Here is a 23,184-nt window from a genome sequence, read left to right as displayed (position 1 = left end):
TCCCAGAAGTGCTGGTGGTGCAACGTATGGCCAGTGCCAGAGGAGATCTGGTTTACACTAGACATGGTGGCTGGAGTACCCTGCTGTGCTAGTCCTCTCCGCAGCGCAGTGCCACACCCATGGCAGGTTTGGCAGCATCTGGTAACCAGCTCTGCCTGTCTGCTGCTGTGCTTGTCAGACACTGAGGGAAAACCCAGTGTCCCAGCACCAGCATGCCCAGCAGTGGAGCCACCCAGCACAACCCTGGGATCCCTTCAGCACAGCCACACACGGTCCCTGCAGCAGGCACTGTCCCCAGTAGTAGGCAGGGGTGCCCACACATGAGCTGCACCATGGCAGCAGCAAGACTCCCCAAACCAACAGCTCTTCTATGATTACTCTTGTGACAGAGCAGCCCCCAGGGCACCTTGCACCATCTGCTTTTCTTTTGCACCTTGCTGTTCTCTGCCTGTGCCCCATGCCAAAGGTTTCCAGGTGGCAATGGGCATGCCATGGGGCCAGGGAGAGCCCAGTTCTGTCACCTAAACCCCCAGTGCAGGGGCTCTGATGCTGCAGAGGTGTCAGGACTTTGCACCACTCCCAGGTCTTTCTTCCTCCACTGCTCTGCATGTGCCCAAGCTAGGACAAACCCGTTGGGCTCTGCATGTTGAGAAGACCAGGCACAGGAGCTGAGGGGAAGCACAGTGGGGGAACCCAGCAGGCAAAGAGCCTCAGGAGCCTGAGGAGCAGGCTCAGGAACAGAAATTAGATAGGTGTTGGGCAGGAGGTGACTGCAGTGAACACCCTGCTTGGAAGCACCATCATCCACCCAGCTCACTTGTGGAATCCCAGTGGCATGATGGGATGAGGCCCGGCACCATGGCCTTGTGTGGCACAGTCCAGACGCCCTCGCAGGCACGTCCCGCGTTCAAGAGGAGGCAGCCCAGGCTCAGAGAGGCTGTGGGTCTTTGGGGAGGCCAAGGCATTGCAACGAGGTCCTCCTCGGGGAGGAGCCCGTTCGTCTCTCCCGCTCTGGGCACTGCTCTGCGTCGTGCCGGCACTGCCATCTGCAGGCAGCAGCTCCGAGTATGGGCCTCTGCCCGCACCAAGGGCACAGCACCAGGACTCACGAGCTAGCAGCAACCCAGCAGCTACGGTCACCCACACCCAGCAGGGCTGCTCCCTGGTGCCCCAGCGCGGGGAGCCACGGCTGCTCACCCATCACGTAACACAAGGAGAGAGCAGCAGCAGCTTGTCCTCCCCTGGGCCCTCAGCAGCCGGACAGAACAGCTAACCTCAGGTCTGGCTACACAGGAGGCACAAACAGCCGGCAGCAAAACAAAACACAGCCTGCATCTCGCTTGCAGTGCACCAGCAGCACCTCTGCCCTGTGAGACAGAAGACAAGGGGCTCTGTATTTTGAATGCAAGGGAGTTGCTTATAAAGCTCTCCCTGGAGGCCCATGCTGGCCTGCAGAAGTCTTCCTTGCCTTTCTTCCTCTTTAAGCAAGGGGCATTTGAAGCTGTGTCCTGTTAATGCTGACACACACCATGGGGGACACATTCACTACTCTGTTTATTCTGCCTCTCATGTGCCCCATGAGAACAGCATTACCAAAAAGCTGTCCCATAAACATCTGCCCATGCACTTCCAGGGCTCTGCCAGTGCGAGGCAGCTGCCTGCCCTCATGCAACAAGGCACACACACCTGCAGGGAAAGAAACCCCTGCTATAACCCAAGTATAGCCTCTCTGCCAGAAAATGGGCAAGAACACGTTTTTCAAACTAGTTCTGCCTCCAAAAAGGAGACCTTTATCCCATGTGGGCCTTAACCCTCTTGTGTCCCTGGAAGGAAAGCAAGCATCCTCCAAAATGACAGAAACCAGACATAGGAAACTCCTCACTGCAGAGGGGATTTTTCAGAAGCATTTATTTCACTGCTGACACTGGGGCTGCAGGAGGCAGCGGCTCACTGAGCTGCCCTTCACTGCAGAAATGTCACTCCCCTCAAAATCACAACAATCCACATATGGTTGGTGTCTGCTCACCTTCCAGCACCTACATTACACAGACCTACACCACTGGGACATTCACCTGTCAGGGATACCACTTAAAAGGATTAAAAATAATGATAATAATAAAGCAAGCTACAAAGTAACACTTGGAGGCATCATGCAGAAACCTGATTTAGGCTACATGGCAGATCAAATTTGCTAGGTTTATTGGTGGACAAGTGCTAACTGCTTCTGTGCCAGTCCAACACTGTATCAAGCTGGGGAGCGTTCCCAGACAGGACAACAGCTCTCTGTTTCCTACCCAGTGGCAGAAAACATTTCCAGGTCGGAGTTTGTACTTCCAAAACTACACAAGATTATGTGCTTGTAAAAGGTGCTGGGGAGTCCTGAAACTTTCTCCTGTGACACTGCCTGCCTCCTACCAAGTGGCAGACACTTGAGTACAGAAGAGTGCCTGGTGAGCTGTGGGGTTTCTTTTTTCCTCTTCTTTTTTAAGTGAAAACAACAGCTGACTGCTAAAATGTTATCCTTAGCACAAGTGGACAAAAAAAACCCAACAAAACAACAAAAAAAATCACATTACTGGAGAGATACATATTGGCCCATAAGAAAGAAGCAGCTCTATACTATTGCCTTGTAATGAGTTTTTCTTCACCTACAATTTCAGCTTCCCAAGTGAGGTAGGGAGAGGGTGACCACAGAAAAAAGGTGGCATTTCCAAAGGATTCCACTGTTTTGAAGTTATCATTTTGAATCCTTCATGTAAAGTTAAAGTGTTGTTTAAGGAAACACTGCCATTTTTTCACAACATTCAGAGTTTCAGGGTTTGTTGGGTTTTTTTGTTGTTTTGGGTGAGGAAAAGAGGGAGAAAGAAAACAAGCATCCCAGAGATGAAATGCTGGCAGTTTTGACACATTTTGTAAGTGATGCACAGTTATAAAAGGAAGGAAATAACTAGTGAATTTGCAGATAGAAGGGAAAAACGCAGAGTGCTGACAGAGTTTGCACTGTGCCAACATTGAATTACACACCCTGTTCATAAGGAAACATACACTCATACACAGCTATCAGGGGAGGGAAAGTGGACACTTACAAACCTGTAGCTTAATTTTTTAGGAATCCGTAACATAGAAGTCTTCCATTGCTCCTCCTAATACTAGACAGAATGTATTTTAAGGCATAATTTAACATCCATTTCTTCCCAAAGCAATTTAAAGTGTAACAAGCCAAGATGTCAGACACAGAAAACTCAACAATAGTTATTCTAACAGAGGTAAACGCTATTACATGTACAGTGCAGTATTTACCTTCAAACAGGGGAGTCTTGCCTTTGGAGGAAAAAAAAAAAAAGAAAAAGAACTGCAGACCCAAATTCTAAAAAAGCAAACATTGCCAATACAAGGAATGTTCATTAGAGTACAGTTCCCACTAGAGCTACTCAACAGGAGGACATACAATGTGATTATGCTAAACCGCACTGATTGACAGTTCCCAGAGCGTGCCCGCAGGAGGGGGGGCAGGACCATGGGAGGCTAAACTCTCCAGTGCTCTAGTGCAAACTGCCTCAGAGGAAAAGCCTGTAGTCAACAAGCCTTTACACCTATTGTTAGGCTTCACTAAGAGATGTAGTAGTCAAGTGTCACCTAACAACTTCAGGACTGTTCCCTTAAGGTGGAGTTCCTGTGTGTATTCTAATGCACATCCCCCATGAACAGTGTCCTGCACACATACACCTGCCAGGCTACTAGCTTTCCCTCTTCTGTGACTGCAAGCAGCTCACAGCCACCAGAATCTCACATACACGATCAACATGATAAAAAACACAGCTACAGCCGCAAGTTTGGCATAAGTGGAACGCATGTTCAGATACTTCGCGTCCTGACGGTACTTTTTGGACAAACTGGAGAGATTGTTGGCCTTGGAATCAAGAGCTGTTAAAGACAAAGGGAAGAGAAGTTAATCAATATTAAAGCAACCTATATGTTCCCCAATATTACACTAACTATATGAGTTTCTCTGGAGCAGCAGCAGTTTCTCTGGGAATTTCTCTGGGAATGAAGCAGTTTCACAAGGCAGCATGGCCTGTGTCTGTGTGCAGTGCTCCAGTGCTTGTCCTGCTGGGATGGCACCACCCAAGCTAGTGAGATGCTCATCTTATCCAAAAGAGGCACCACTACCTGCCAGGTGCCTCAGGATGCACCCAATCCAAATAAAACACCCATTGAGTTCACTGCTTTTCTCGGGAGGTTCAGGGATTAGCAAGCCTTTACCTCCAATATGCTCTACCCACTCAACTGATCAATGGGATAAAGAGCTATATGCCAAATACCAGGAATTCTCTGTACCTGAAAGTGCTTCTCCTCGCTGTAAGACTTCCTCAATGTTGGCCACCATAATTCTCTGTACATCCTGCAGCTCTGTATTGATGGAGCCCAGGTTCCTCCTCGCCCGGCTATCAATGTAGAGCTTCTTGGTTTTCTGGATGTAGGTGTCTGGAACAAGAGGGGGGCGATCAGAGGGGAACTCAACACAGAGCAGGCTGGCTCCTGAAAGAGTGGGAGCATTGCTGGGACAGCTAGTAGACTGTATGAAAATATTCACTGGAGCAAGGCAAACAGACTTAAAGCAGAAAATCTAAATCAAAGGACATTTACAATTTCCCTACCACTTCTCTGTTCTCTTGCTTAAAACACCCGTTTCTGTAGTGCCAGAAAGAGGCTGAACTGTCAGTTCCATAGCCAAGCTGGAGAGGATTCTGTCACTGCTGCTCCCCCCAGAAAGAAAGTTCCTAACTAGCCACATGGAGAGGGACCTCACCAAATTCAATGAAGGAATAGGGCCTGGAGACCGTTGGCACCTTCTTGCCATGCTGCTCATCAAACTCTGAATGCAAGTCTTCCAGATAAGCAAAAGCCAGCTTCTTGGGGAATGCAGCTTCACATAGGACCAGGTAACACACTCCTTTCTCAATGATATAGCTAAAAGAACAGCAGACAGAACATTAATTAATCAATTTTGAAACTATCCTATCAAACACCACCCTGCCTACTTTTATTCCTATGATGCAATGAGAACTGGATACAAGTGTCAAACTTTCTACAAAATAATGGCTTATTTCTTCTTTACCCAAAATAAATTCTCTTGAACCCTATACCCACACCAACAGCCCTGAAATTTGTCTTCACTTGAATGAAAGTTGGCCTGTGAATATCATTAGGTTAAGAAAATAAGAGCAATGAGGGTTACAATTTTGGAGTAAAAAAGGGAGGAATCCTCCCTCCTGTGGTCAGGGGGATGTCAGCCCAAGAAAGTTTGCCAGCAGAATAGTTGGCAAGGTGGCCAACACAGCTCTAAGACAATGCAGCACAGCGAAGTACCTGAGGCCCACAAGTGGGAAGCTCTACCCTGAGATCAGGACACAGAAGAATTTGGGCTAAAAAGCCACACAGTGACTGTCACCTCCTGCTTTCTATTTTGGGGGAAAGGAGGTACCCTTCCCTCCAACATCAGCATGTTGGTCAGTTGTTGCTATCCACATGCATGACCTCAATGGCATTTTGGGAAGAATACTGCTGCTATCTGGATTCTGGTGACCTCCCCTACAAGTTTGCCATGGGTAAGTATGACTGTACTACCTGTTCTTCGGCTGCAATGTTAGGAGCCCCAGAACATGCATGGAAGCATGTTACTGTGTAATGCTGTTTCATTTGTCCTGCACCTGAATGCAGAGAGGTCCTCTTCTCCTCCTCCAACCAGCCCCATCCCCATCTAATTCTTACTTGCTCACAAAGGCTTAGTGCTGACCTTGTTTTAACGTGAACTCAAGTGCATCTGTCAGCACTGAGAATAGAGGCTTTCCATTACAGAATCATAGAATAATTAGGTTTGGAGTGGACTTTAAAGTTCATCTAGTTCAAACCCTCCCCTACCATAGGTAGGGAATTCCACTGAAAAGCCTACTGAAATAAGGGATAAGATAGAACTAATCTTGGGATTGTTTAGGCTTTGTTACAACTCTCTGCTGCTACACATTCCCAACTACATTTTTCACCTCATTTAACCAACAGAAAAATAAAAGCAATATTTCCACCAAAACCAAGGGAGTTGAGGTGGTAGCTAGCCCTGCCTACACTTTTGAATGTGTATCTGTATTATTTAGGGTGGAATTTAAATCCTTTCATGTTACCTTCTTTTGACTTTCTGCATAATGCCATTATGTAGCAGACTAGTAAGCATAAAGATTAACAGTGTATTAAAGAATTGACGCAGTCCTGAGGGCATTGTAGTTAAATAAGTAGCTTAAAATTTTCCTAATAGCCACACCAGGCTTACAAAACAACTTCCTCTCCCTCCCCACTGTTTTTCCAAATACACCAACAGGTACAAGTCCTTCAAATTAGCCATCCTCAAGTTGTTTCTGGGGACAGAAGCATCCACTTCTCCTGCCTCTATATGGCTCCTGTAAATCCTGCCAGCCTTCAAATAACACAGCCTTCAACACCCCTACCAGAAGCAAGAAACTTCAGTTACTTAAATCCATTCCACAAGTGTGTCCCCATAAGCACATCCTTCCATTCCCTCAGTTTGGACTGCATCAGTGTGTAGCCTAATCCTACAGTACATCATGCCTCTGTTCTGCCCTTACCCTTAAAGGCCTGCTTGACTCCTTGGAGTTGCTACGTGTCATCACCCAGAGCTTGGTAAAGCCACTGTCATGAACAGCAAGACCCAAAAACATCTTAAGAAATGCAGAATACTCGTGTCAGATAGCAATTCCAACAGTATTGCCTCACAGCTGGAGCACCTCTTCAAAGGTGAGAGCAGCCTGAGGAACCTCCCCTGCTCTTTTGGTACAGCTGTGTTACTTCTGCTGGGGCCAGCTAGTGCTGTTTGGAGCTCTGCAGCTGTATTTCCCACTTGCTTTTCCCCTGAAAATGTGTTGGATTTAAAGTCAACCAATCAGCACAACAGAGAGCAAGCACACCTCATTCTGCCCCAGACTCAGACAATTCTATCAATGTCAGTTCAATATCAGAGCAGAGTTCTTGCACAGCTGGACAGTTTTACTCTTTGTGCCTGCCTCTGAGCTTCAGCACAGCACCCAATCATGCTGAGTGCCCAGCAGTGTACACTGCCCCTTGTCATTGCTAACTTCTGTACTCCCAATATGCTTCTTACAATTATCTTGGACATTTTCAGCAAAGAAAGCTTTATCCTAGTAATACTGGCACAGGCCAAGGGTTGCTCTCGGTGTGACAGGTAAGAGCCACTTCAGCCATTAATGAGCCAAAGGTCAACTAGTGACTGACAGCATCACAGACTCCATCAGTGTTTCTGCACCTGCACAGCCATGCACAGAAGTGAGAGAATGCTCAAGCTGAAAGTGTGACACAGCTTTTGGAGCCAGTCTAAACATGACATTTGACAGAAATTATGTCAGTAATTTCAGTGGTCATAGTTTAAGCTTCACATTTCAGCAAGAATAGGCTCTTCTCCAAATGACCAAGCTAAAAATGTTCAACACCACCTGAGTGTGTTTAGCAATATCCTGACCCATACTTGTGACTCTGCACCGCAAAATATTCTGTCCTGTTTTGTGCTGCCCTTAGCAGTCAAGAGCTCTGATTTGGCAGAAAAGATGGTATGCTGTGTTAATGAACAGCATGGTCATCAGTCAGCATTATTTTTACACTAAATCTCAAACTCCCCTATTTCCTCCCCTTCTTGCAATGTTCTCACAGTTTCAGGATGTTTTCTGATCTGAAATTATTCTTTTCATATAGGGCCTGCATTAATGTCCCACCTTAAAGGAAGGAGCTGCTAAATGCTTTGCAGAAGCAGCTGTCAATTGCCTGTGGAACCCCATCTAGGGACTAACTCAACACAGGAGAAATGCTTCTTTCCCCACCTACCAGCCTGGTAACCTTTTCTGTGTCAAAGAAACCAGGTTTGACATAGCTGGCCCAAGTACTTACACCTTGTCAAAACTGGTGACATTACAGCCACCATTAAGAGGCTTTGATTTCATTGGCACTGCCAGGTGCCTTCTCAGACATCACTCTTCTCGCATCACGGAAGCAATGCAAGAAAGGATTTACTATGATCTGTACAGATTCTTTCCCAAGGCTTCACTGCCAGTCAGAGCTACACCCATGCAGTGCCATGAAAACGTTAAAAGTGGGAGTGCTTTCAAATTCTAGAAAGTTTTAACTTCTAGAAAGGTGATGCAGAGCAGCACTTTTCAACTAACTCTGGAGGCCACACCTAAACCCAACAGGAGATAGGGATGACCAGACTATTTTAATCAGGGCCATCCTTTGACCACAACAACTTCCTATCAAAAGCAACCAGAAGACAAAAAAAAAAAAAAATATTGTCACAATTACCATATGTAAGCCAGCCACAAGAAAAGTTACTCTCAAAACCTCATAGTTATTGCCAAAGATCACCCCTTCAAAAAACTCCCCTTCCTCTCTTTTCATGTCACTAAATCTCACAAGAGACGGACAGGGCAGGAGATTTGCTAAAAGGCCCACGATACAGAAACAGAGACAGCTTTGCCCTGTATTCAAAGGCTGTGTCCCACTCATGCAGCTGTAAACACACACCTGGTCAGCAGGGTTGGGAATTGAGAGGGATTCTGCTGCCAGCAAACCTTATTGGCAAAACTGGACAATTCTGCGTCGGTGCTCTCATATGTCACCTCATTTCAGAGACTTCTAACAATTATTTCTGCTAATATGGAAATTCTGATTCTTGACAAGATCTTGGGTTTTATTAAGTTATTAAGCAATATTCTGCTAGGTAACTACATATCATGTAAGGAAGCATTTCCTTTCTCAAACACAAGCTTGCTCTCCTGCTTTTCACACGCAACACATTTGGCAACAGTATGAGATGCAAGAGAACACAGATGAGAGAATAACAACAAGATGAGACAAAAAAAATCTGTCAAAGGCAATAATTAAAAAAAATCAGATATGCTCCATGCAATTGTAACACATGAAACTAACGCATGAAAAGGTAAACTCTCGCATGAGACACAGAGAGGAAAGGCCTTATGCAGAGGAGCTCACAGTGGTACTGCCAGGCTGCTTTTACTACAGACATTGCTCTTTAGAAAAGGACAGACACAAGAGGTACAAAAGACACTCTGAAGTTATCTTAAAGGGTGCAAACAAGCAGGAAAACCTTAAATGAAACAGAAACTACACTGTCAGTCTGCAAAGGCAGAATTATGAATTTGGGTGGAAGACACGTGCCAGACAACACTGCAAAGAAATAAGAACTCATGCTCTACCCTTCAAGTGGCTATTACACTTCAGCCAACAGGGCAGAGTCGAATAACTCACCTACTCTCAGGCAGCTCAGTTTCTAACAAATCCTAACCCTGACCCAGAAGTACCTTAACATATTTCCACGGTGGTGGCAGGAGCCCATTCCCCATCACACCCACAGACACTTACTGAAAAGCCATGGCTCCTGCTTCCAGAGTACATCTCGTGGGGGACTGCTCGTTCAGCCTGCGGAAGAGCTGCTTTGCTTGGCTCTGGTATTGCTGCAGATCGCGGCCTGACTGAGAAGGGAGAACAGGCTGTTAGGAGAGACTGCTACCGGGGAAACACCTCCGGGGAAACACAGCCAGCGGGGAGCACGACAGGCTGAGCCCGAGAAGAAAGCACAGCCCACCAGCACAGAAACTTCTCTACAGTCACGACCCGCGACCACCGGGCGGGAACCACTTGTGAAAGAGCTATGGGAAGGGACTACCCCGCGCCCCTCACCGGCGCACCAGGCCGAGCCCCCCACCACATACCCCGCGGCCCCACCTGCTCGTCCTCCTGCATGGAGGCAGCCAGAGGGAGCCCGTCCGCCACGCGGGCGATCATGGTGAGCAGCACCATCTCCGCGGCGCTCTGCGGCCCGCCCGCCGCCGCTCAGCCCTGCGTCGCCACCCACCCCTGCCACGGAGCTGGCCGGAAACAGCCACTGTGACATCCGGTCCCACCGCCGGCAGCCGCACGGGCACTTCCGGCCACCCGGGCAGCGACGCAGCCCCACCACCAGGGGGCCGCAGCAGGAGAGGGAAGCGAGGTGGAACGGGGCGTGGCTACATGCCTCTCCTGGCCACGCCCCCGAAACGGTCCTACACAGAAACCCGCCCATATTTAAGCCACGCCCCCTCCACCACAGGTGGCTCCGCCCCATTGAGCCCCCCCACTGTGATTTAGCCCCGCCCCGCCTAGCCCCGCCCTCTCACACGTGACGCGCCCCCCGCTGGGGCGGGGTGGCGGCGCAGGCGGCGGCGGCGGCCCGGTGGGCGCGCGCCAGGCCGGCAGCCATGGCGGCGGCGGCGGAGCGGAGCCGCCTCAGTTTCCCGGGCGGCACCGGGGCCCTGGGGCGGCCCGTGCCTATGAACCTCTTCGCTACTTGGGAGATCGACGGTTCCAGCCCTAGCTGCGTCCCCAGGTAACGGCGGGCGGACCCTTCCCCTTCAGCAGGCAGCCCCCGGAGCTGGGCTCGGGCCTCTGACACGCCGAGGGTCGCAGGTCGGAGGCCTTTGTGTCCAGCCGTGAGGCTCCTGGGGCTGCTCCCGCAATCCCCCCTCTCCGCTCAGTTTTGCGGCTCTTCTCTCAATATTAGGGTCCTTTCTTTCCGCTTTGGGGCGTCTCCCCGCACCTCAGTTTGACCACAGCGGTGGGCGGGGCTCCCCGCACACCTTCGGAGTGTTTGGGGTGGGTGGGGAGTGCAGGGAGCTCCCATTCTAAAATGAGGGGCCTGGGGAGGGCTGCTGCCCTCTGCCAGGTCTGTGGGGGGTCATCCTCACAGCGTTTGAGTGGCCCACCAGAAAGCCTGGTATGGGCTATGTGTTGGTTGGCAGGGTTTGGGGTGTCAGGCGCCTTCTCATGTCAGTGCTCCCCATGCCTCACCATCCCATGTGGGGTGTCCTGTTAACGGGGCCCTTGCCTGGTAAATGCCCCACATCAGCTGTCTCCAAGCAGGCATCAGATTTATCTTCTGCTGTTTTTTCACCCCCTCCCAGTCTCGAATCTTTCCCCGCCACTGGTGTCTGTGTATAAACACGTGGATGTGATCCTTGCATGCATTTTTTTTTTTAGCCCAAATCGGAAGGATCTTTTTGGCTTCTCCAAAATTAGCACTCTTGGAGTCTGGCTTTTGAGGATTTAAACTTGCTAAAGCTCAATCTTCCAAGCGCTACTTTCTCTTTCAATGGGCACACAGCAAGTAAGCAGAAAGGAAACAGTCATCAGGCTGACCTCACAAGAATGTAATGTTTCAAGCTTTACAAACCCCCCCAAATCCCTCTGGCTTCTGCTCCATCCAAATAGCAGGTTGGACTTGATGGCCATATCCCAGTCTTGCAGTACTAACAGCTTGCTCGTGGGACTGATAGCTGTCTTAACTTAAACATTACCCACAGTCATAGTGGTTTGACAGTGTGGGGTAGAAGAAAACCCAAGTCTGGCAGTTGCAGATGATTTTGGTGTATAACAGCTTATCTGTGCTGACAGTACCTTGGAGTATCTGTCAGGCAGCAACTTTCTCAGCTTGTGTCTTGTTTAGTTTTATCTGCAGTGAGAGGTCTTGGAAGGAGAATAGCACCAAGGGGAATGTGCCCCTCTAAGAAGTTCTTTTGCCATGGAGGAAGCTGCATGTACAGGAGGAGCTGGAGGAGCAGATGGTGCTTTTTGATTTTTGTGCTAGATTCGAGTTGTTTTGCATTGACCCTGCTGGTGTGTGGAGGACATGGAGGCCCTGTTGTAGTGCTGTTTTGAAAACTGTCTCCACCATACCCCTTGACTACAGGGAAGTGTTTGGGTTCCCATTTCATTCAAACTCTTTACAGTGGCTGTTAAACTGAAATAAAAAAACAAGAAACAAATGTCAGTCCCTGACAAGGACTTCTAGTTCTGCATTATCATTTATGCTGATACTTGCAGATCTGAAAACAAGCTCACAACATAGCTTTCTAGTTTTCATATATGTAGATGACGAGAAAATACGGTGTGAGAACACTGTCCCTGGCTTGTTGTGGTAGAGGATGGGTGCATCCCAGGGGCTGGCATTTAGGGTGGGCTTGGCATTTAGGGTGCACAGGGCTTGGCATTTAGGGTGGGTCCCGGGCATTGGAATTGCAGCAGGTTTCATACAGCTGGTCAAGGTGCCTAGAGGAATCTGAGTGATGCAAGGACATGTGGGTATCTGGGCAGGTGGGACAGAACTGGGACTTGAGGGGAAAATTTCGGAGTCACTGAAGCAAAGCTGTGAAGCAGGGGCGGGTGAAACTGCTCAGACTGCATGTCCTGGGGCCTTAAGCATCAACTGGGGTAACTGGGACCTTCTAGGAACATACCTGTTGTATGAAGTAATTTGTGTGTAGTGTGGGTCCCTCTGGTTTCAGCCCTCTTCTTGCCATCATCTTTGCTTGTTCTTTCTGGGTTCTCTTTTCTCCTAGAGCCTGGGCGGGAGGAAGAGTGAACATCAGCTGCCTTATCTGCTGCTGACCAAATGAGCAGGTCTTTCCATAGCCCTGCTGGATGTGGACTAACCCACATGGGCTGGACAAATGTGCAAGGGCTGCATACGCTGTGCAGTGTATGGCAGGTGTGCAGGGTACGGCAGGTCTGTAGCTGTGGCTGTGGGTGCCAAGTGATTTTTGTTAATCTGAAGTGAAGTGGAGAGCGGCTGAGGTTGCAGTTTCTGTAGCAGTGTTAGTCTGTTTGCACGGTAAGATGTGTGCTGCATGCTGCATGTGCTGGACAAACTGAATTCTGTAGCAGCAGTGGGGTTGCAGAGCTGGAAGGCTCAATTCTGTTGTTTCTGTCATCTTGTGATGCTACATTGGGTCCATGCTTTGCATTTCATTAGAGTCTTTGCAACAAACCTCTCTGTCAGAGAAGGTAGGAGTTTGAGCATCTTTAAGATATACTACTGCCTCTGTATTTTAAGTTTGTATTGTAATGATTTTTCTTGTACCACAACAGCATTTAAGATTACTTGTATTAAAGTGAGAGAGACTGAGATAAAAACTGCTCTGTGAGGAAAACAATATTCAAAATGAGCTTGTTGGGGCAGTGATCTGTTGGGACATGAGAGGAGGATGTAGAAGAGAGTGGGCCTTATTGCATGGTCAAGTACTGTGGAATTGCCTTGGTCTCTTCAGAGATTTCAGCCAGTTGCAACTTCCCCTAAGGGCTTCTGTTGACATGGCCTCTTCTAGTTCAGAAGAGGCCTAAGCTTGTCAGAAAGTCAGAGGATTCATGGAAGAGAGGCATATGCCTGGGGAGAGAGTATTGATTCCTTCCCTTTTCTTTTTGGTACAATGAATCTTTCCCCATTTCTAAACAGCTTCTACAGGAAGCTGGAGCAGGAGGGGCTTGGGTGGACACAGTGCCTGGAGCGGGCTGTATTGCCCTATATTAGGTGAGTGTTGAGGTGGAGGACCTCCTGTGAATGAGATGTGCACTTCCCAGATGATGGCCAAGAATTGGACTGTGGGAGGGAAAGCTCTAAAGCACGGCTCTTCAGCACACTCTTCTTCAGTGGGTGATTTACTGAAAGCCTATTCAGCTTGGGTGGGGTGTCAGTAAAATCTGGAAGGCTGCCTTGGCGCATCCGTGGAGTTCCCTTGTGTGAAAAGGCTGTGTCTAAACTTGAGGGAGAATAATAGTGAAGAGTTATAGTGCTGTCCTGCAATCATATGTTTTGAGTGCAACACAAGGTTAGGTGGTGTTTTGCGGTTGTGCTGGTCTCCCTTTCTCTTCTGTCATTTGCAGAAATGATTTTCTGATTTCTTTCTTCGGCACATGCAGCTCCTGGGGATTTTGACCATAGTGCTACTGAAATGCAAGTACTTTCTTTTAGTCATCCCAGAAATGTGACTCAAATGGTCTCACTATTTGGGTGTAACCACTGCATACCAGAGGGGAGAGATGCCTACCTTTTCCTGCTGTTTCTTCTGTGCATTGAAATATTTTCCTCTGAGGAAGGTTACATTAAGTAAAGTTTTCCCTACCACCTGTAAAACTGGGGAGAATCAACACTTTTCCCTTCAGTTCCTCACACTGAAGTGTTCTGTGGATTATTTTTTCTAATTTGTTTTTTACCTTTCTAATCTCTCGATGAATGTGTGGTGTAAATGGCATGGTGCAGCACCATCCCATCTTGAAGGAGCCTCATGAGGAGATGGCACCATGGGGAGGCTGTTCAGAGGAAGACTAGTCTTAAAGGAAAAGTTCTGTTGGAAGGGGGTCTGCTGGAGCAAGAGAAGGTGAGGGTTGGTGCTTCCGTCAAGAATAGGTTTTGGTTTAGGCGACTGCCTTAATTGTCACATGAAAAAAGTTCCTGCTAAGCTTTGAACTCCAAAGTGAAGCTGAATGTATTGAGCCTGAACTGCACATAGAGCAGGTGTGACCTGGTGTCCCTTTGAGATGTGAAGGAAGGCTGTGAAACAGACCTAGGAAGAGATGGTGCTGGAGATCCAAGGTTGTTGACAGGGCACTGCCTGAGCATTTCAGATGTCTGCTTCTTTCTGTAGCTTGCCTGCTGTGTGAGAAAACATGAAGGGAATCCATATGCACCCCCTGTACTTGAGCAGGAGGTTGCTGGTGCAGTGATGTTACTGCTTTGGGTGTGCTGGGATGCCCTTGCGGTACGCGGACTTTCACACCAGCCCGGGTGTGGACATACCCCCGGGTGATGGAAACTGATTGGAGTGAGGCTATGGATTCACAGCAGCTGAGTGGATCCTGCCAGTTTGCTCATGCCCTGGGCAATGTGCTGCTCTCCCTGTGCCAGCTCCCATCTTCTACCTGTAGGTAAATGAGTTGCAGTGGTTTGCAGAGGGGTCTGCGAGCATGTAATGGTAATGGCACAGAGATGTGACCACAATAGACCACTGGGCCATCAGTGAGGACTGCACGTCATTCCAGCGTTGTACATGTTTGCACCCGTACATGGTATTGGTTCTGTCTCCCAGCTGAGTGCTGAGGGGGTTGTGACCTGCATGAAGTTAATTGCTGGCTCTTTTCTGTGAGGGTTTGCTGCAAATGGGCTCAGAGGGGGAGGTTTTGCCTTGTGGTATGAAGGATGTGTGCCTACACTGGGAATGGGCACTTTTCTTGGCCAGCAAGAGCATGTTCTGACCTGGCTCGAGTGATGGCAACTATATGCTATATTGGCAGAGAAAGGTGGACAACTTGCTAGAGTAGTAATTATGATCGGGTGATGCTACATAATTAAAAATGCTGATTAATTCAGGGAGGGAGAGATGCCAATTTAAATGTATCTTAACCTTCTGATCTCTTGGTACGCTAACATTTAGGATAACTGCTGGCACATTTGTTGGGAGCTGACTAGCTTTTTGGTGCATTTGGAACTAGGCAAATGTCTAAGTACTCAGATGACTAGGTACATTTCAGAAGTGCTTATTTGGAGGCTTTGTTTTAACTTTGAATAGCATGGAGTGGCTACATTTTACCACTGAAGACAATTGAATACAAATGAGCACACAGGATAGGCTTTGAAACAGTTGCTAAGCCAATATTGATCATTTGACATGCATGAGGAAAAGCATCTGCAACTGAGCAATGGAGATGAAATGCTTGGGGTAAAGTGCAGTGGCTAAAACCAGCCCTTTGATTCTTAGAGAGCCTGTTTCTCCTCCTTCATCTTTGTAGAGGAGATCAAGACCAAAATAACATTACTTCGGCAAGATCAGTTGATCCCTTAGTGCTCTACATGCAAACCCTATCACAGTGTTTACTAAGGTTGTCATGTTGTATGATACCACTGTATATAACTTGGACTCTTGTATTCAGTGGAAATAATGTTCTGTGTAGAGGCTGAGTGGTTTGTTGGAGTCAAACTTCTAGTTAGACCCATTTTGAATCAGCTTTTAGCTGATGTAAGGTGAAGCTTGTGTATGTCAAGAGCAGCTCCAGAAAAGTCTTAAAATCTCAAAGCTGCTTAGCAAAAGGTCTCTGGATGGGATTGTGCATGGTTTTCATCTGTACTCTTTGCACATGCCCAGTGCAGAAGGGCATTAGGAGTGGAAGGAAAGGGCTGCTCTTTTGAAGGGCCTCTTTCCTTGCCTTCCATCAAGTGAAGGTGCCCAAGGGACCTTCCCCTTGTGTTCCCTGGCAGGTCTGACCCATGCTCTTGCAGCTCTGTGTGGCAGAAGGCGGCCCTGCAGCTGTTTATCCAGGAAATAAAAGCTCTGTCACACAGAGCTGTTGATACTCCACCTTTCATCATCTCTTAGCAGGCAGATGATATCTGTGGCAAGTGTCTGGCTATATCAAATTAGCTATAAAATGATTTGCATAATAGATTAATCAACCAGCAACAAAACATCCCTCTTCTCTGCCAAGAAAAGCAAAGCAACAACTCAACTGTTACAAGAGGCCATTATGTTTCTTGCAACCCTTAATCTTTCTCTTTGCAGGAGCAGCTCGTGCTTTGGCCTCGCGCAGGAAGCTGGCCCCACTCGCTGCCTTCATTTGCGTCACATCTTGGTAGCTTTTTCCAATTCTTTTGGGACAAATTTTGCCACTGTTATGGTGACCTTCTAGGGAGGGTATTTCCTATGGAATTGGTGACTGGCTGCCAGACAACTCAGTATTGCCAGGTCCTCCGGTAGCTTTTGCCTTTCCATTGACTTACTAAAGAGTAAAAATTGTCTTGACCCATAGTGCTCCTTCAGAACTGCTCCATTTCCCTAGGAAGTTTGGGAACAGTAGGACAAAGGGGGAGCGGGGAGCCTCTGAGAGCATGTAACTATGAGTGGACAGGAACTGGTCACTGTATCTTATTTTTCTTGTGTTTTTACCTCCATATAAGCCAGCAATATGAATATGAACGTTTATAGTTTTCCTGTGTGTCCTTGCTTAGTTGAAGAATGCCACTTCCCAAACAGGGCTGGGGGAGTTTTAGTCTGGATGTATCCTAATGTGCAGAAGATAAGAAGCTTAGCTGTCTAATTGAATGTGATAGCGTGAAGCTCCTCTCATAGTGAGGTTTAATTGGATTATGGTACTGTACAGTGATGTGGAGGCTTGCAGGGCATGCAGCCAGCTTCACAAGGAGAGAGTGGATCCTTCCTAATCACTCAATTGTTTTAAACAATGAATGGCCTAGAGAGCTATGATGGGCATGCTGTAGCCCTTAGCCCTGGAGGAGGGATTTCTCAAGGCCGAGGGTGGTTGATAACTACTGCACATGTAGACCCTGTCCTTGGGTCAGTGCAACTGTAGTAGGGGGTCTGCAGATCAACCTGGTGAGCCTGAGTCTGGGGAAGAAGAGGAAATGAGCTCCCGTGTTTGGAAAAGTGGGTGCAATGGGCTCTCTTGTTGCATGCTGGTGTCTACAGGAGGAAATGGGTTCCAGAACCACCTTAGCCTTTCCTGAAGTGCTTTATGTGGCTGTGTCACTTGTCACGAGCTGTGCCTTACTTCTGAGGTTGCCTGCTTGTTCCTTCTCATCTAGCAGCTGGGAGCCCCCATGCCAGTCTGGCTTCCAGTGGAGTTTCTTGCAGGGCAGTATTTTGATCAAGAGCTCAAATGCCAGTGTTGAACCTCCCGCGCTCCAGTGAAAAAGTAATCTGATTTTTAAAGTGTGCAGCAAAAATAAACACCAGAGCAGCTTGTAGGCTGTGCAGTTTGCTGAAGTGGAGGCTCTCATGCGTACAAACCAGAGCAGGGGTCTGCAAGCTATGAAGTGTGCTACTGCTTTCCTGGTTTGGGGTGCTACATGGTAGCTGCTGCACCTTTGCAGTGACCATGGTGCAGGTCCTGGCAGCTGCATGCTTTATGGAACTCCTGTCTTCCTTAACTGCTGAGTGGCTGTTCTTGGGAGGTTTTGCACTGAAAATAAGAGTGTGTGTTTATATTTCAAAAAAGCTTGAAATTGGCATGGTGGCTCAGATCTTGTTTCAGAAGAGTCATCAAGAAAAATAGCATTTGTTCTCCTCTAAGCAGGCAGATTATCATAAAATATCAGTTTTGATGCTGTGTGCAGTGTGCATAGCCTCTGTGCTGGTTTGGAAGGATAACTGTCTTATAGATACTTGAATGTGCTGGGCAATGCCTCCAAGAATGGTGTGTGCTATTTGGGCATGGGTCAGCACCTGGACACTGGGAGGTTTTGGTCAACTTGCTCTGTTTCCTGCTATGCTGTTTTTGGGAAATGGTCATTTAGCCACCTTTTCCTCAGTGCTCTAAGATGTGTGCAACATCCGGGGCCTTGGGGAGGTAGTTTCTTTTGCTCCACAAAGGCAAAAAAGAACAAACCTGGTGATTCAGGATGGATTTTTTTCAAGTGTATGTTACTGGGGCTGGCGAGAGCTGAAGATCTGAAGGTGTAAGGCTGTGAAACCAAGTTGTCTGTCTGTGTGCAGGGAGCAGTGGAACATGTTTTCACTGCTCAGCAAAGTAGTATGCTCTTAAAAATCTTCTGCAGAAAGCCACTGTCTCCTTCCATTAGATCCCTTTGCTCTGTTAAACTTGACTGTTCAAAAATCCTTCCCTGCTCTTTTTATTTTGCTACAAAGCCACTGCAGTGTGGGGGCTTGGAGGTGCTCCTTGCTGCGGGTAAGTAAATGTCATGTGCAGGAGGGAGATTTCTAAAGGGATCTTTACCCTTGCAGGTAGAGAGCTGTAGATGAAGTCATGGGAAAACTGTGAAGCTCATAATGTAGTCCTGCCTTGTGTTTCAAGGGTTTATAGTGCAGGGTTCTCATTAATGGCCAAAATGAACTGCAGTTTTCACATACATTTCTCTGATATCCAACAGGCACTAGGCTGGATCTAGATACAGAGCAGAGAATAATCCCCATTGGGAGATTCTTAGGAAGCCTTATCTATATATAGTCTATATAAGTCTGTATCCCCTTTCTGCTGCAAGAACAATCTCTGCCTGGGGAACGTGGTTAATGCAGATGTACCTAAGCTTCTGAGAACCAGGCACATGTCCACAAGTATCACATCTGTTGCGCTCTCTGTGAGTGATCCCTCGTGTGCCCTGGCTCCTGGCATGGAGGAATTCTCTGCTAAGCGCCCAGCTGCACCATCCTGTGCTGTGATCATGCTGTTGTGGCAAGCTGGTGACACGCTCCTGTGGCCAGCCAGGCTCATCCTCTGTGGGAGCATGTGGCAGCATTGAGCATAGGGAACGGCTGTGATGGCTGTGGCACGTTTTTCGTGTGGAGCTGCTGGTGCCAGCACCTTTGGACATGTTGGTCTGTTGGGTGCTCTCATTGAGGTTGTGAGATCATAGCTTGGCAGTGGCTTATCATGAAACAGCTCTTGTAGGGGTTTTATGCCAATACAATTTGCTTTCTTGCAGCTGCTTACTAGGGTGTACTGTGAGAGGAACCTGCACATACATACTACTGCTTCTGGAATGAGAAACGACTTGCAGTGCTCAGCCCACCTGCTTCATCCTAATGCAGGGAAATATATAGCAGGTGGCTTACATCAGCAGTGGGAACACACAGGGAGGTGAACAAGGCTGCTCATTCACACAACAATATGGTCTTCTAGTAATTTATGTACGGGTGCAGTTTCACAATTAGGATGTGAGGCCATTCCCAGTCAGGCTTCCTTTACATACAATACGTGACTTTTTCTAATTGGTGCACCACTGGATTTTGTAGATGTCCTGCCAGCTGCTGAAGGCCAGTTTCAGAGGAGCACAGCCTTCTCTCTGCTGCAGAGTTTGCTGCCCACCTTGCAATGCATCTTGACACCAAAGAAGTGAGACTCTGGGGAGCTTTGTACCAGCTTGAAACATCACTTTGTGAACAGCTTCTGGGGTTCTGTTGGACCTGCTGGGGGCATGGTGTCTCTCTGGATGCATTTGGCTCTGGGACTGTGGGTCTAGGTGTTTGATTTTAACAAAGGAGCTCCATCTTTTACTTTGGAGAGGCTGATTACCTTCTCTTGTCTTTTAAGGAGTTTGGCAGCATAATTCTTAACCCTGTTCAGACTGGAACCTTGACAAGGCATGCTCTGCCTTTCCTGAGACCATGAAAGTCACAGGGCTGTTGGAGGACATTTCCTCACACACATTTTTACAAATATAGCAGGATCGTTTGAGGTCACTCAGTCTTGAGTTTCTTCAGGGAGAGGCTGCTCAGCTGGAGGCTGTGCCAGAGCTGGATTTGACTGCCTCTGGAGGGGCTGTTCTGAAAATGGGTGTCATTAACATGGGGTCTAATCTCAAGACAATCCTGTAAGCTTTCCAGCATGTCAGATATGTATGCAGTCTTTATTTCACCTTGTCACATGTGTCCTGATTTCACTGCTGCTTCAGCTGTGTGAACTCATGGGTTTGTAATGGGGACAGGGACACTGCCAGTCTCAGCAGACCAATTGCAGTATCCTTTTCCTGGCTGTGGGGAGCCAACATCAAGATGCTCTGTCTTTTACTGTTCCATCTGTATGATGGGTAGTTGTGGGTGTAAGACACAAGTGTTTACCAGTGTTTTTCCTCTGCCTGTTACAGCCAAGCTCCAATAGCTTGCTCACAGAAGGACTCTCTCAGATGTGCATAGAGGTGTATACACTGCCCTTACACTTCAGCTTACACTTACACTATAGCTAGCATTTACCAGTCCTTCAGATGCTGATGTGTCTGATGGCTCTTTGTAACCTAACTGCTTAAGCTTCTGCTTGCCAGCATCTTCTGCCTTGTCCCAGTGCAAGCATTTTGGAGTACACATAGTAAAGTGAACCAGGGTAGAGGTGAGGAGGTGGGTTGCTTCAGTTGGATCAGTCCTCTGCTTTGCTTTGCTGCATGGTGGTCCAAATGGTTGTGCAGGCAGAGCATGGGGATGAGGACAGAGCAGGTAACCTATTTAATCCAGTGCTGCTGCTGGAAGGTCATCAAGTGGAAGCAATAAGTGGACCCGCATGCTCCCAATGTACACACCCCATTTCTAATTTATCAGAGCTTCTCTTTAGGCTGGGGAAATGACTTTAATGACTGTGGGAGGAGAAGGCCAGCCCCTTGTTTAGAGGCATGTGTTCAGCTGCATGCTAGAAACCCTGGGTGGTCTGAAGCCTTGTGTGTGTTCTGCAGCTTGGGGTGCTGTTGTGAGAGCTGGAGAGTGGGTCGAAGGGAAGAAATGTTTGGAGTGGAAGTGGTCTTTCCTTCTTTTGGACTCTAAGGGGAGGTCTTGTGGGAAGAAGGTTTTGGGATCTAGGCTTTTTGCAAGAAAATTGTCAGAGAGGCACTTCCTAACTTGAATAATTGACAGTGTAACCAAAGCTGCTGAAGATTGTTGGGGATGTAACTGAATCTTTCACATCGATTCTTATGCAAATGCAGACATGTGCTTCTGGTTTCTAATGGGACACCTACAAATATAACTGGCTTCATTCAGAAGTCTGTCCGTGCACTGGATATGTAATTGCCAATGACTTTATAGTAAGAGAATAATTTGCAGAGCTGCATCTGTAACAGTTCCTCAGTGCTGCTGTTACCTGTACACATGAAGTTTAGATTAGATTGTAAAATCTGTAGATGACTTGTGGAGGTTCTGGCACATGGCTTGGTGTGTTTGGTGCTGAAACTGTCCATTGCCATTCTGATGTGATTCAGTAGCGAAATGAGCTTGAACACTCGAGTGCTGTTGTCTTTGCTAATGCATTGTGGCTCATTAAAGGTAAATTAAATGGCTTTGAGTTTGCCAGAAAATAATTTGGTGCATGTAACACTGACTGCAAATAATCTTATGTTTCTATCCAGTAAATCTACAACTGTGAGTTGACGTGCACATTTCATAAGTATTATTTTGGGCTCCTGAGGGACATTGGTGTCTGCAACCTCTTGGCATAGCTTCAAACTTAGCCTTGGGTTTCTTTTTTCATAAATGTGCCACGTGGTAATGGAGTAGTTGGTCAAAACCATGTGGGCTTAATTTCTTTAAACAGCCTAGAAATGTTTATGTACAAAATATCCAGGCAGTGACTGTAAGCATTTCCATGTTTGTACAAGAAATTAAGGTAATTATATAATAAGCAAAGATTCATATGGCTTAACTTGTCTCCCATCTGGCATTAGTTAAATCAGTGTTTTCATCTGCATGACCTCTTGGAGAGGGGAGAGACTATGAAAATAGAAAATGTGGCTGAGAAAGACCTTCCTAGGTCTCTGCTAGCCGATGTAAAGGCTGGAGCAGCTCCACTGAGCTACCCCTGACCACTGCTTTGGGGAGTGACTATTCCCTCTCTGCCATGGTCCATGTTACTGGATAGGTATTGCAGGAGTTTTAGAACTGTTGGTTTTAGTTGACCAATGAGTTGCTTGTCCTTTGTGCAGCCCTTCCCCAGTGTTTAAATTTATGTTCAGACTAAACAGATTAACTACAGCAGGAAGAGCTTTCTTCTTAAAAGAAAGCTATTGTTAAAGCATCACTTATAAATCTCTAGTGCTTCTAATCCTGGTCTCCTCCCATGACCCTTTCCATCCTTCCACCTGCCTGCTGCAGGGTCTGCTCTGAGTTTCTTGGGGTTGTCCTACAGCCTTCCTCCATGATCTCTCCCTCTCAGATGGGCAGTTTTCAGTGTCAGAAGGATCCGGCCAAAATGTCCTCTTTTATGAAAATATACCTGCATGCTTTCTAACTAGTAGGAAGATGATATGCTGCTTTCCTGATCAAGTTGCACCTACTGCCTTAAAATGAAGGATTTGCAAGGAAAGCTGAGAACTGCAAGAACTGGGTCATATATATTTCATGTTGCTAGTGACTTGCTAGGAGCTGAACTTCCTTTTATTTGCTCTTCTACTTTCTCCCTTTGCTGCACTCAAGTGTGTCAGAATTTAAAGTGCTCTGATTTCTCTTTAGGGCTGGTGGGATCTGTATCTTCTTTCTGCCAGGGTTCAGCTTTATTTTGCTTAATACAGTTGGAGACCATTAATGTAGGCTTTGTTCTTGCTTTACAAATAGACTTTGAGTGTCTCCAGGTACTTGGATAAGCTTTGCCTACTCATGTTCAGTCCCCATGAGGGTCTGAGACAGCTGCTTGCAGATACTGAAGGAGGTTAGAAGATTTTTTTTATCCTTACAACATGTAGCCTTCAGTAACTCACGTGTAAAGCTGCTCATGGAGACAAAATGCTGGTGGTTCTTTACCCTTGGTCCATGGTGATGTGCTTGAGGATCAGCA

General features: G+C 47.4%; 2 protein-coding genes across 5 annotated transcripts in view; one reads left to right on the top strand and one right to left on the bottom strand.

The window, feature by feature from the left end:
• Positions 1–1,882: 1,882 nt before the first annotated feature.
• On the bottom strand, positions 1,883–9,983 carry SEC22B (SEC22 homolog B, vesicle trafficking protein). Its single transcript, XM_005147096.3, has 5 exons — positions 9,823–9,983; positions 9,460–9,569; positions 4,811–4,971; positions 4,339–4,485; positions 1,883–3,924 (listed from the first exon to the last, which is right to left on the bottom strand). Exons 1-5 carry the CDS (start codon positions 9,895–9,897, stop codon positions 3,770–3,772), a joined length of 648 nt encoding a protein of 215 aa, XP_005147153.1. The 5' UTR covers positions 9,898–9,983; the 3' UTR covers positions 1,883–3,769.
• Positions 9,984–10,334: 351 nt separating this feature from the next.
• Positions 10,335–23,184, top strand: part of PACS2 (phosphofurin acidic cluster sorting protein 2) — an 80,943-nt gene continuing 68,093 nt past the window's right edge. For 2 of the 4 annotated variants that reach the window (XM_034063698.1, XM_034063697.1), the window contains exon 1: positions 10,335–10,462. In XM_034063698.1, the coding sequence (XP_033919589.1) occupies positions 10,335–10,462 (128 nt within the window). The remainder of the gene's footprint in view (positions 10,463–23,184) is intronic. The other 2 variants (XM_031047214.2, XM_031047215.2) reach the window with 2 other exon arrangements.

The sequence above is a fragment of the Melopsittacus undulatus genome, chromosome 6, assembly GCF_012275295.1.
Source record: "Melopsittacus undulatus isolate bMelUnd1 chromosome 6, bMelUnd1.mat.Z, whole genome shotgun sequence".
Taxonomy (NCBI): Eukaryota; Metazoa; Chordata; class Aves; order Psittaciformes; family Psittaculidae; genus Melopsittacus; species Melopsittacus undulatus.
The sequence above is the reverse complement of the archived record's forward strand: the minus strand, read 5'-3'. Positions and strand labels throughout refer to the sequence as shown.

What these genes read in the sequence shown, in the direction of transcription:
- SEC22B (XM_005147096.3), bottom strand. Translation starts at nt 9,897, where the DNA reads ATGGTGCTGCTCACCATGATCGCCCGCGTGGCGGACGGGCTCCCTCTG. An exon ending in GCAGGAGCCATGGCTTTTCA is followed by an intron (nt 4,972 to 9,459) that starts GTAAGTGTCTGT and finishes CTGTTCTTTTAG; the next exon opens with CTATATCATTGAGAAAGGAG. An exon ending in GCGAGGAGAAGCACTTTCAG is followed by an intron (nt 3,925 to 4,338) that starts GTACAGAGAATT and finishes TGTCTTTAACAG; the next exon opens with CTCTTGATTCCAAGGCCAAC.